The 14,257-nt window shown below is 42.7% G+C and overlaps 1 protein-coding gene across 1 annotated transcript in view; it reads right to left on the reverse strand.

Annotated features, from left to right (window-relative positions):
* Nucleotides 1-14,257, reverse strand: part of FHOD3 (formin homology 2 domain containing 3) — a 505,940-nt gene that overhangs the window by 109,263 nt on the left and 382,420 nt on the right. Inside the window, exons 15-17 of the mRNA XM_049697949.1 lie at nt 12,635-12,769; nt 8,546-8,596; nt 2,605-2,819 (exon numbers count right to left, since the gene is read on the reverse strand). Of these exons, the coding sequence (XP_049553906.1) occupies nt 2,605-2,819; nt 8,546-8,596; nt 12,635-12,769 (401 nt within the window). The remainder of the gene's footprint in view (nt 1-2,604; nt 2,820-8,545; nt 8,597-12,634; nt 12,770-14,257) is intronic.

Below are 14,257 nucleotides of genomic sequence, written 5' to 3' on the forward strand. Positions count from 1 at the left end.
TCTGAAACGTAGATCACAACTTTTACAGATACTGGGGAGAGGGTCAGCAAGGGGATGGCGTGGCATTCAGGGGAGCACCACCACGAATGTCACGGCACCATGATGCCCTGATAAACGGCTTGGTTGGAAGTCAAAGCAGTGGTTTTACTCTCAGCATGGCATCAACAAGATCTGAAGCACATCTTCCATCTATTTGAGCCTCAGTAAAACACGGATAATAGCATTTCCCCTACTTACCGAGATGCACCACAAGGTATTAAATAGCAGCATTTGGAAGGAAGGCACTGAGCACTACAAAAGTGTGAGATGAATCATTAGCATACGACTCCACAAGGATAAAGAGTGAAAAGGCGAGTCAACCCCCGGCACGTTTGGACCACGTGCCAGGTGTTCGGTGCAGGACAAACATCTGGATGTGTGATTATATTTTGTATTCTTCCTTCAGCTGTTAGAATATTCTAAATATTAGGAATCAGCAAAAAATTACTTTGAGCTTTGAAAACGGGACCTGGTGAAAAGTTTAGACTATTAATTGGGAGCTGGCAGAATGCTTTCAAGAATGATAACAAACCAGGCTGAGAAAAACCTTTCTGTCATATATACAGAAAGGCTTCTGTCGTAAGGGCAAAGGCTCCAAATCAGGAGGAAGCTTCGGCAGTTCTCTTTGACAGCATCCTCTTATAGCATTTCTTCTTCTACCCTTAGAATTTCCAGTTGTATAATTCAGTTATGTATTAGGACAAGGTGTTAGAATACTTTGCGGGTTCCAACTGATTTGGATAATAATGAGTTAACATACGATGGGCAGCACTTCTAGATTCTACAAGAGCCACTGCTTCCCCCCTCCCCCCAAGGAAAAAGCAAACGTCAATGCTATTTTATTAATTTTTAATTATGTCTAAATTGAAGCCCAGTATTCCTTTTCCTAATGCAGATACCACTTATGGTGTGATTTCAGTCAAAACATTTTCTTAGTCTCTATTAATCCCTTCTCGGTAAAGGAAAATGACATTTGCTATTTATCTCCCTGAAAGCATACTGAAATAACTTTATTTTCCCCAAATGCATATTATGTATACACAAAATAAGTATTTTCTATGTTCTTACTGAAGTTTAAAATATTGTCTTTTTAATGGGATAGGATGGCCTCAAGTTTGACTATAACTGTACAAAATGCTCGAGGAACTGTCTTTTTGCCACAAACATCAAGCAGATTAAAAATCTTGAGGACAAACAATATTTACAGATACTGACAATTCCTTCTCAGCTTGGGGTCATTCTGTACTTCACAGTTTGGACAAAACCATTCTGTAAAGTGTTGCAGATACAACTCTTAGAGTTAAAAGTCCCAAGATTAAGTCCTGAGCCACAGCTTTGCAGGGGAATATTTTTTATATTGCCTCTGGAAATACCACAATTTAGATAGAGCAGTGATATCAGACAAAGTTGAAAAGCACACTGCTGTTACAGAGCAGTCTGTTTTCCTGATTCTCAGAGCCTTAATATTTTAAGACTGACATTACTCATTATGACTGAGCCATCTGCCCGCGACAATCTTCCATGGCTCAGGGACCAGGAGTGACTGGATGTGATGGGAAGCTGGGGTGCAACCAGCCTGCTCAAGCAGATTGAGCCCTGAGGCTCAGCGAGCCAGCAAAGAATTGGACAGAAAAGATTATTCCATTACATCCAGTTCTGCTGAGGTCATGGAGTCCTGCCTTGTTTAAATTAGACTTTACGCCATATTTAGTCAACCCTCATAGAGTTAAAAGTTTAGTGTCTCTGTTGTCTTCAGTTGGCTAAGTCTACATCAGGCTGCAAGCCATAACACTCAATTAAACCAAACAGTTCTGGCTGCAGAGCTAGTCAACACGCAGTGTTAGGTGCCTGTAGCCGAGAACCATCCTCCCTGATAATGTGAAAGAAAACGGACCCACAATTCACAGAGCCATCAGGAAAACTGCTGATGCTCTAAGGCTGCAGTGTACAGTATCATTGTTTCTCTCCAGATAAGCTAAGACAAGAGGGACTTTCTCCAGGGAGAGCCTGTCTGACTGCACACAGGCATCTACACCCGCCCCACACCATGTGCCAATCATCTTTACTATAGTCTATTTTTTTCTTCTTCGATATTTAACTTCTATTTTCACGAGGTCCACGTTTCTTTTGCTCACTTTGATTAATTTTATCCTCCATCAGTTTAACTTAAACCAGACCAATAATTCTTACGGGAGAAACATTTAAGAGGGGTCACTTTATCGGGCAGATCCAATAGATAAGTAACATGCAAATTACAGAGTAATAAATTAATCCTAACTTATTACCCTGTGAATTAGGATTGAATGTCAAAGTAAGTCTTATTTTTGGCATTCTCCCTTTTCAGTGATCACACACTGCAATCTTCACAATAAATAATTTTGCTTTAGTAAGTGGCTCTGCAGACCCCTGGTTATTAGGGACAGCTCAGGTCACAGTCACCCCCAAAGCCTCCCATCAGTTGCCTCTCAGTATGAGTTTGCATGTAGGAATGGTTACTGCTGCCCAGAAGAAGCCTGTCTGATGTTAATTAACTCATCAGTTCCCCTCTACTCTCCCTGCACTCACCTTGGGGATGCTGAGCTGTTCCTGGGGAGGAAGATGACACCGTGAGAGCCTCTTGCGAGTCTAGAGATGAAGGGCAACGGCTCAGGCGGGTGGGTGAGGCAGGGGCTGCCGGTGAGGTCAGGTCCAAGGAGAGGTCAGCTCTGCCCCGGCTCACACTTCGGCTTCTCAGTTCCTTCTCATGCGCCTCAGCTGCCAACTGCTCCAAGTATTTGTATCTGAAAGTTAAATTCCAAAGGGTTTCCGTAAAAAGAAAGAGGAGCCCGTGGCTGATGCTTGTTTATGGATGAAACACCTGCAGAGTGAGCTGGTTTCCTGATGCACAGAGTACAGCGCAGGGCTGGCTGGAGGGCCCGTCTGCCAAAAACACCCAGCAAAGCCAAGATGCTAATGATTAAAAATCCTGCATCATTCATAACCAAACAAACAGGGGGAAGTGGCAACATCACAGTCTCCAGATACTAGATCCCTGCTGCAGAATCCTATTTTGCTCTTTTAGGAAACATTTGTACCAGCAAGCAAAACAGCATTAATGACCATCAAAAAGCCCCAGCAGTGACAGCTGAAAACCACACTCCCTCAGAGCTCGCAGCTGTGAAATGTGAGGGTGCCTTGGTGCGGCAGAGAGGAACAATGCCCCAAAATACCAAAAGGTTGTTGGACGAAGCCCTCTCTGGATTTCTGAACCTGCTTCAATGCTAACAGCAATGTGGCTGGAATTCACTTTGTTCTCTCGGTGTCGACCATGGAAAGTTTTTTATATTCTAAAATATTTCTGAGTAGGACTCAGACATCCAATAGCTTGGACCTGACGTCACATATAGTTTATTCATCAAAGTCAGTTTAAAAGAACAAAGATACATCTGTTTTGCATTTCAGGCAGGCAGAACCCAGTAACTGTTTATTAAGACCAGCTACCAATCATCTTCCTCATAGTGTGCTTTATAGATCAGACCAAAATAACTTTGAAATATGTGCCTCTTCCAGATGTCTGCTAATTTTACCCACCATTATTTGTTCAGGAATAAATTTATGAACTCAGCTGTAGCAGGTTTCTGACTATCGTACCCTCCATGAAACTTTGAGACAGCTTATTCCAGACCCTCCCTCACATCCATCCAGGTTCACTGCTTCAGTTTCTTCCAATGGGCAGGCCCCCACCCCCAGACACTGCACACCGCACTTTTACTTCAGCCTGATAAGAAAGGCAGAGCGCACAAGTAAAACCTTTCAGAAGGATGCATTTAAAAAGCACGTGTTTCTTCGTCCATCCTTCGGGGGGCGTGGCTCCCCACATCTGTAGTCATCACCCCTTCTCTCTGCCAGTCCCAAGGCAGTCAGTCTGCCCTTCAGGACAGGCTCGCACACGCGTCTCCCTCCGGGAGGCCTGCCTTGACCACCACAGCTGGAAGTGATCCTGGCCTTGCCTCTGAACTCATGTCAGATATGTAGTCCATTCAACTCAGATGGCATTTTACATTTACTGCCCGGCATATGTAGTTGTCTTTTCACGTGTGCAGGTCTGTTTTCAACAAACAGATAATAGGATTTTTGAGACCAGGAAGGTTACCATCCTTTGCCCTTTCCTTCGGCACTGTGCATTCGTTGGCCGACGGGAAGCAGGCGACGTGTGCATTGAGGGACCTGCCAAGCAGTAGCCTACCTGTACGTCTCCCTGCAGCCCAGGGCACCAGGGGGCAGAGCCAGCTGACTGCACTTTCCTGGGGAGTGAGTGTACTTTCATGGTTAATCTCTGATAAAAGACGTGGGACGGATCTGCATTTACAAACGTCTGCGTCACCCTTACCGGGTGAAGCTAGACCCAGAAAGAAAGCTTTAGAAACTCTGGACTTTCCTTGCCAACAATGTCACCTCTCGAACAGCGCGAGAGGGGCCAAAAGGAAGATATTTCTGAACTTGAATCAGACCAGCAAGGAAAAACCACCTGGCTGTGGAAGTGACAGGAAACGTGGAAGAAAGTGTTCTTGAGGGCAAGAGTCAGAGCCCATATTTTAAAAAGTCTGGGGGCAAACGGAAGGCCAGGAATGCTACGAGCCCAGGAGGAGTTCCTGAGCACAGGTGTCCCCACATGGAGTCCAAGCCGTCTGCGACAGGATGGGGGACAGGAAGGAACAAAGTGCAAACCAAGGGGCCTGCACATGTCCAGGAGATCGGAATCCTGGAGGAGGGAAACAGTGCCCTAACAAAATCAGAAGGGTCCAGGGAGAGAGGTAAGAAAGCCTCACACAAAAGACTTCAGGCCAGGAGGATAACCGATCACTAACCTCCATTCAGCTGGCCTGGCCCTGGACCTGGCCTCTCCATTCCCCTCCCTGTGGGCAGCCAAGCTAGCAGGTATGTACTGGCAGCCAAAGGGTTCACCCCATTTTCCGGGGGACCCCAGGGGTGGCTCATCCAGGTTCTGGGTAGACATGACTCGAAGACTACTCCTGTGCACCCCTCGGCTCACAGATGTCATCCCTGAGGATCCTTTAGACAGGGGGAGAGTCAGGAGTTGAAGCTGAATCATTCCGAGGATGTTTACATGGTAAACAAAAATGGCAGGGGAAGGGGCACAGGGCCTTACTAAATGGGTAGAAATTTTCAGTTCTACAGATAAAGAGTTCTGGAGGCTGGTTGCACAAATACGTGAATGTATTTAACACTACTGAATTATACACTTAAAAATGGTTAAAATAACAAATTTTATGTTATGTGTATTTTTCCACAATTAAAAACTTTAAAAAATGGAAGGGGTGGGGAGGCCCAGGTGTCAAGAACCACTAAATCTTTCAGTGTTCCCCCGAGATGGGCCAGAGTGGGGAGGGTAAACGGGCGTGCACGGGGAAAGCCAGGCTACCCGGCATGGAGAGCTATCTCCCACAGAACCTGGGGAGGAAGCTGGACCTATATCCCGACCTTCCCTTAGACAGTGACTCTAAGTGGTACTTGATCTAGGAGCCCGCCAGCCCATCTGATGACTGTCACATCTCTGGCTGCCTAGCAACACCACCCCCAACCCACAGACTCTGATGTAGCCTCCCAGGTACAAAGCACTGGGTTTTCTATCCACAGACCACAGCCCCCCAAAAAAGACTTTTTCACCTTTGCTACCCTTGTTGAAACAGTCTCATTGTCCTGCCTGTCCATGTCTTTGTCTTTTCGTTATTTATTAAATGTTCTGTTGCGTGCCTGTCATGTGCTAAAAACTGCAGTAGGCACTAGAGATTTAATAATACATAAGAAAAACCCCACCTTCTTGGCACTCATAGTTCAGGCGGAGGTACAGAAACAAACTTTGGTATGAGCTCAATACCCAACAGGGTTGCAGGTGGCAGGGCTGGTACTGCCATCAAGGGCACATACGATCATCTCTTTTCGCAGGGTCCAATAGAAACCCTGCTTGACTTTCAACTATACCGACTTACTAATGACTCTTCCTGCCACCCAACTACTCGGAAATTCTACCTTACATTAAATCAAAACCTGGCTCCCTCTAAGTTCTACTGTGTCCACAGACCGTGCTCAGAACCCTCTCTTACTGCTTCATGATCACTTTCAGGCATAATTTCCCAAATCCTTGCCCAGTCCCAACTTCCTCCCTTGCACTCTGTCCTCAGAACCTGTTTCCCATAAGGTACCTCCTCTCCATGTCCTGCTGTCTCCCTCAGACTACTCTCCACCCTGACCCCCACCCCACTCCAATAGTTCCCAGCCTGCATCTCATTCCTTACCACATCTAAAAAAGGATTATTCATGAATGTCAAGTCAATCAATATCAGAGAGATCCTCTCTTATAATACTTTAAAAAAATTAGAAATAAACCTAACAGAAACTTACTCTGGGTTTGCACCATTACCAATAAAACACTGCCTGAAATTATGGAATGAGATGACATGAATTGAAATTTTAAAATTACAAAATTCATTACCCCTCAAAATAGCAAAATGACATTTATCTTGTTACACTCGATGATATGAACCTCAAAAACCCTCTGCTGTGCCTCTTGCTGTCTTTTTGAGTCTTTGCATTAGGGGACAGAGTCATGGGACCAAACAAATATGAAGAGTTATAGAGTCCTCTTCCATGTCTCTTTCCACCTCTGATCTCCATTAGTTTCCCCATCCATTTCCAAATTCCATTACACTTGGAAATCTTATCTTTTCCTGGCTTAACAGGAATTCCCAACTGCTTTCCAACAAGGGATGAAAGTATATCTCCCTCACTTCCATCTTTACCAGGTAATTCAAGCACCCAACTAACCAGGAAAAGTGGCTGGTCCAAATCAAAGGAAAATGCTTGGCTGCTTCCCCAAACCTCTGGGGAAACAGGGGTGGGCTGTAAGGAAGGAGTCCCCCGTGGAGCCATGAAGAGCCCACTCCTGCACCAGCTAAGAACGCCCAGGCAGATGGGTGGTGTGGGGCTGAGGTCGGAGAGCAGAACAACAAGGGAGAGAAGAGGAGTGGAAAACTCCTCTGCATAAATTTTCCAGGTATAAGTGATGCTCCACTTTGGGGGAAAGAGCAGTAAATAATACTCGGAAAGAGGTAGTAGCCCTAAGTGATTTGGGAAAAATTTGAGGTCAGTCTGAATCAATTCAGACCTTGACACAGCACCTGGTCATCTCTCCAGGAGCTTTGAGGACTTGCCTGTGCAGACATAACATGACATTCAAGTTGTCCAAAAGTTCAAAAAAGTGCAGAATCTGGTGGGGAATCTAAAAAATAAAATTTGATTTCTTAAACCTGGGTATATACGTCATGTCCCCCAATGTCAAAAACAGGTACTAATTAGACACAAAAAAGTCTCTTTGTTTCTTTGCCAGCAACTTTCACTCTAAACTTGCTGGCCACAACTGATTACCAGGATGGCAATAATCTAACAGAATGCCGGAATTAAAGCAATGCCATGGTTTTGTTTATGAGGCTGACGTAAGCATCTAATTTTTAAATTGAACACAGGCAGTATCCACTCTTCCCTGCCTCAGACTGTCCTGATCTATTTAGCTGATGGTGTCTAAAAAAAATTAGCACAATTCCACTTTTTATTGGCATAATTCAGAGACTGTTAGGTTCCTGACTGGCTCTGGCATGAACTCAGCCTTTCAGCTCTCCATGCAGTAACCCCATCTGGTGGTGGAGGGAATAACTGCAGGCTGTACAGTGCTAGGTGGTAAACTTGCCTTTTGCTGGTCTACTTCCAAAAACAATTTCCTGTGCTTATCTAAGTTTACCAGACACTGAATACATTAACTTGGCATGGTTTAATGGGATTCAAAGTATGTTGCTATTGAAATGAACATTGAAATGGTTTACAGCTTAAATATTTTAAAGCTGTTGGATCTTTTGCTCATTTATCCGATACATCCTTCTTAAGTGCCTGCTATGTGCAAGCCCTGTGGCGGGCACTGGGACACCAAGGAAAATCAGGTATGGTTCCTGCCATCCAGGAACTGAGTGCGGTTCAGTAGGAAGACAGGCAAATGATCAGGGATCTCCATGGAGAGTCTCAGGAGGGTGTGGCACCCCAGCCAGTGCATGGCATAGTGTGTGTGCTCAAATATTTGTTGAAGAAATGCTGAACAAGTGACTTGGAAACACACAGGAGGGACACCTAACCCAGGCTCAGCAGTGGTGGTGCAAAGCAGTTAAAATATATACCATATGCCAATATGCCAAACGAATATGCTTATTTGGTGAACAGTTTTGGAGGAACAGACACATATCTCACACCATGAGGGCACTAAATAATAAATCTGTACTGTCTTGGAAAATTGAGATAACCAGGACACTCTATTCTGCAAAATGCCAGGTACCCAAGGTCTTAGGTGTCTTAGGTGAAGCTGTTATATTTTAATTAACACAGTCTCCTCTGCATGCCTGGTTGAGTGCAAAGTCACGTGCCATTTGGTTACAATGGGAAAGAAACAAATACAAATACAAACCTTTCTTCTCTTGCTTGTCTTTGCTCTTCTCTTTTGTCTAAATATTCTCGGCTAATGGAAATATGCAGAAGAAATGAAATGGGAAAGGAAAAGAACAGAATTAGATGCTCATAAAATTGCCAAGCAATCGTTAACAGAGTATATAATGAAAGCCCACTATCGTATCAGAAATGGAAAGTGGTTGTCATTGAATTTTTAAAAAATAAATATAAAGGCTATACTTTAAAAGTACTAAATATAATGAGTTTTCTATAAGATCACAGGGATGAAAACATGGGATTACTGGATTCACTCAGAGACTTTGCTAATTACTCTTCAGAAAGAAGACTAAGTATACGAGGGGAGGGGAGATAAAAACACTTTTAAAAGTTAAAACAATTCATAAATAAAATATGGCAATGACAAGCAAGCAACAGCTTTCAGAAGTGATTAACACATAATCAAGCTCTGGTAACTCCCCAACATTCATCTCAAGAATTAAATCTGAGTGGGCCCAAGTGTCTTGGCCATTTTGTGTTGCACTCTACAGTTTGCACGTTCCTTCCAGGGCCCAGGATTCTTTCTCCGCATCCCTCACATTCTCGGTTTCTAAGCAGGGATCACTGGAAGCTCTTGCTTTGTGCATTCTCTCTTGTCTTTATCCACAAGATGTCCAAATTTGTCTAATTTTAATGTTTGTTTTTCTGTTCCTACTGGAGAGGTTCCAACTTGAATCTAAGTTTAAGACTGTGTGGTCAGTCACTTCTCAGTTAACCATTTGTTTTCCTGGAGAATTCTGACATCACAGTTTTCTACCTCACAAGGTAGCTTAAGTACTCCACCCCTCTGTGCACTGATAACTGGATATAAAGGGGCACTAAGAGCAACTAAAGCAGGTTAGGAGAGGGAGAAAAAGCAACAAAGACACAAATTTGTTATCATTTATAAACATCCATTCTCATCACTTACCACACTAGAAATAATATTTCCCATAACCCAGGAAACTTAAGATCATATTCGACAAAAATAACAACAGATAAGAATGCTTTGCAAAGAAAAAAGCACAAGGATCATGAGTAACTTAAATCAATGAAGTGGCTGATAAAGGATCAGCCATTTGGGTAATCCCAGGGACTACTCTATAAAGCTTTTCCTATTTCCTTCTTTGAATTTCTTTTCATTCACATCCTCAGATTTTCAGAATGGAACTGAAGTCATCATAATAAATAGTTCTCTGCAGTCTTTACTGATGATCAGCATTCCTTTCTGGACAAGGATTATTTTGCCAGGGTCTCTCTATGCTCTTAAATGACGAGTGAGATCCTTTTATGACCAAGAGGAAATAGTGAATAGCTATGAACGTGATCTCTGAAGACAGGTTGCCCGGGTCTAATTCTCACTCTGCCAACATGTGTGCTGCATATATATTACAATGCACTCTTGTCCTATTCTTCTGGGACTTCAAAGATATAAATACTAGATGTATTGTTTCACAGGTCCATGAGGCACTGTTCATTTTTTTCAATATTTTGTTTTGTCTTTCAGATTGGAGAATTTCTGTTGTTTTAACATCAAATTCACTGACTCTTTCTTCTCTCATTTCTATTCTGCTGTTGAAACCATTCAATGAATTTTTTATTTTGGTTATTGTATTTTTCAGTTCTACAAGTATTTCCATTTGGTTCTTCTTTATATCTTCTATTTCTCTGCAGAGACTTTTCATTTGTTTCCAGAGTATTTGTCTTTATATCTTAGAACATGTCTATAATAACTGCTTTAAAGTCTTTGTCTGATAATGACAATATCTATGTCCATTTGTGGTTAGCACATTTTGATTCTCTTTTCCTTTAAGAGTTTTCCTGTTTTTCTATGACAAGTTGTTTTGGATTGCATTCTGTACATTTTAGGTATTTTGTAATGAGACTCTGGACATTATTTAAATTCTATGAAGAATCTTGATTGTTTTCTTTTAGCAGGCAATCAACTAAGTCAAGCTCAGCCGGCAAGTTCTGACTGCCTTCTGATATCGGTTCCAATGTTAGCTCAGTGTTCAAATATTTTTAGTGCTATTCACATCAGGCCCTTCTATGCACCACCCAGTGGCCAGTCTGGGACCTGAGTGTGTTCCACTCAGTACTTAGTTCTTAAAGCCTGTGGTATGCTGTTTAGGTCCTGAGCCACATGTGCACAAAACTAGAGAGGATCTCAGGATTGGTCTCTTGATGTCTCTCCTCTTTGTGGCTTTCCCATCATTTTCTGGATTCCCTGGGTCTCCCTTCCTGGTCCTCTAGCCAGAAATCTTGGGCTTTATTTTCCCTGCTCTGCTGCAGACTTTCAGTAATTCTATCTGCATATAGGGCAATGCAGCAGGAGGACACAGAGAGGAAAAAAAGTGCTCTTGCAGTCATGCTCTTCTGATCACAGGAAGGGTTCCCTCCCTCAGAGTTTTAGGCGCCTGCCTGGACACTGCTGCCATCACTGTGCTTCTGTAACAATATTGCTTGGAGGCTGGGGTAGGAGAGAAGAAAAAAATAAGAAAAAACAGGAGACTTCTCAACTCTCTGACTCTCAGGAATTCCTTTTGCAGCTCCCCAGTCCAGAAAAAGAGGGCTTCTTTTACAGCTCTTTCAGTTCACACCTGGTATGTGATTCTGAGTTTTGGAGTGCTGTTGAGTACATGCCATGTGATATTGGAGGGAAAAAATGGTAAACTCTCACTGGTTTGGTGGAGCTTTGAATGCTAGTCTCCATCCCCAATTCACCTGCTCCCTTTCACAGTTCAGAGTTCTCAGAGCTCCATGCTTTAAATCTGTCCATGATTTATGGTTGCACTGAATGATGTGGTAGAAGAGACAGGAGGGAGTGTGCTGATTCCATCTTTCCCAGAACTGGTACCCTGTTTTAAGAGGTTTTCAATCAAAATCTTTAGATGCGTAAGCTAATCTCTGAACTTTCCATGTGTTTCAGTCAGATTCTCTGCTGCTATTTGGTGGTGAAATATGTGAATCTCTCAGACGGCACTGAATCAGGAAGCATTTAACCTGTTCCAGTGGTTTTACAAATTGGTCTTTCCAAAAGTGACAACTTCCAGAGCTACCTCATGAGAAATGGTGCATACAGGTCTGGTCTTTCCATATATCATTTGGTAGAAATCTGACAGCTCAAGGTATATACCACACAATTATGGTATGAGAAGGATGTTGGTTTACTTCATGCAGCCCATTAGCCCCATCTTACAAAAGTCAGGATTAGTGTTTCACCCACAGACTTGGGATACTTCTTTTCATATAGTAGTGAGTTACGGTCAAGGCAAGTTCACAACTCTGCTCATGTTTTGGTCATTTCTACAATTATACGTACTCTTCCTGGCTGCTGGAAAAAAAAACATTATTGAACTTGTAAATCCTCATTGACAATGCTTTACATTCTTTGTAGATTTCACTGGGAGTAATCGATCGGAATACTTTTCCCAAAAAAGTGAACTGAGGAAAAAGGAAGTGGAGATGGGAGAGAAATAAAAAAAAGAAAGAGTGTGGAAGCTATGGGAGAGGTGAATGGGAAGATGAAGGAGGGGGAAGGAAGGAGATGGGGAAGGCAAGAGGGAAGTAGGGGAAAGATAAAGGGGACAAAAGAATAGTAGAAGGTATGAAATGTGTAAGGAAAGTGTCTGGCGTTTTATAAAGCACTGCCCAGCTTGAACCCAGGCAAAGGGAGTGTTAGGAGGTTGACCGGGAGGATGGGGGCAACGGGGACAGCTGATCTGGATGAAGGAGAAAAGGAGTGACGCTGGACTCAGCGGGGCAGACAGGCCAAGACATGGAAGCTGGAGTGGGCCACACCAAAGAACACATCCTTGGAGCTGGACAGAGACCAAAGCGATCAGGGGGACAATGGGCTGGGAGTAATCAGCACAATGCCTCTTTCTCCCCCATAGAAGGAAAAATTATTGCTTGAAAAATATGAAATATTGCTACAGGGAGTAAGAAACAAACCAGAAAGTGGGATCCACTTTTAGGCGTCCAATAAAATAAGTATTAACCATATGCAATGGTGAAGGCATGTGATTTAATTTTCAGCTCATTCTTTAAAAAATCTTAAAATCTGTCTTACCTGAATTTGTTTCTTTCCTCCCGTTCTATTCTCTGCAACCTTTCTTCTCTCTCCTGTCGCCGCCTCTCTCTCTCTGCCGCCAGGGACTCTTGGTGCTGCCTAAAGGATGACGTGAGAAGACCACTCAGTGATGACCTAAAGATACAATGAGTTAATGTTTGATTGGCTTGTCCAGTGATTAAAAGTACTAATGCAGGAATCAGTAAGTCCTTGGTTAGAACTGAGGGTCTGCTAGTACCTAGGTAATACATGGGGAAAATTACTGAGTGTCTCAGGTCTTCTGTTTCAAGATCTTCATGTGTAAATGGAGGTAAATAACCTGCTTCATGTGCTCAGAGGACAGAAATGTGATAATGCATATAAAATACTAAGCAACATGCTTGGCATACAAGCAGTCATCAATAATCAGTGATATTATTATCAATAAGTATTCTAGGAATATACTTAAAATATATATACATTATTCTCTACACACACACACACACACACACACATTTTAAAACTGGTCTATGATAAGACTTTGATGAGCTGGAATCAACATTCAATCTAAAACTTTTCTATTTTACATGTACTAAAAATATTTTGCTATACACCAGTTTCTCAATATACCTCCAAAAATAGTTATGTCATCTTAAAACAAGATGTTGGGATGACAGATAAGGAGAAAAAGACAGCAATGGTCTGAAATCTGAATGCAATTAAGGAAGTTTCATTCCATGTCAAGAAGCATCCATGAACATGCAGCTTATTCAGAGGACGGCACTTGACTCTGGTAATACCACACAAACAATCTGGACCGTTCACTGAAGATGCTGTGTCGGGGAAGGTCAGCTGTGTGACGGCCTCAGTGAAGAATCACAGGAAATGTTAAGTCAGGAGAATGGGTAGGAGAAGGCAAAATTAGATAACTACATGGAAAATAAAGAAGAGGGTTAGCTGGTAAGAAGAGTCTGTTGGACCCCTGGGGAATAATAAACATAATCTGTTACAGACAATTGGCCCTTCATTTATTGAGGGGAAAAAAAAACCTTCTAAACTAAGACACAAATATTTCTAATATATAGCTTGGGTAATAGCCTACTTGAATTTGATGAAAATATACCTGTCTGGTGGGGAACACAAGGTCCTCCCAGGAGAAAGATGTGACTCTTGCATCACATACATTCTGCCGTAAGTCACACAGCTGCTCTCCCTAGAAAAGGTGAGTCACCTCTGGATATCAATCAGAGGTGGGAGGAGAAGTAGAGGGAAGAAACCACTATCCCCAGTAGCTACAGGGAGGGAGTAACCAAATCCTATGTAAGCAGCTTTTGGCAGGAAAGAGCTCTCTACAGGAGAGAGCTCCTTTTGTCTTGTCACTTTAGCAAAGCTATATTGTAACTAACCTTAAACCAGGAGCCCCCATGCCCTACTCATCTCCGGCCCAAGCATACGTTTTAAACCTTTTGATCACACAATACCTTGCTTAACCTGTTGGTTCTTTCCTTAGATCAAAGAAGTAAAAATGAAGAATAAGTAATTAACAGATGACTAAATCTTTTCCCCAGCTTCCCTGTCAGTAATCCTATGAACAAACTGTTAAAACAAGATAGCACCTAAAGAAAGACTACAAGGAGTTGACAA

This window comes from Orcinus orca, chromosome 15 (genome assembly GCF_937001465.1).
Source record: "Orcinus orca chromosome 15, mOrcOrc1.1, whole genome shotgun sequence".
NCBI classification, from domain to species: Eukaryota; Metazoa; Chordata; class Mammalia; order Artiodactyla; family Delphinidae; genus Orcinus; species Orcinus orca.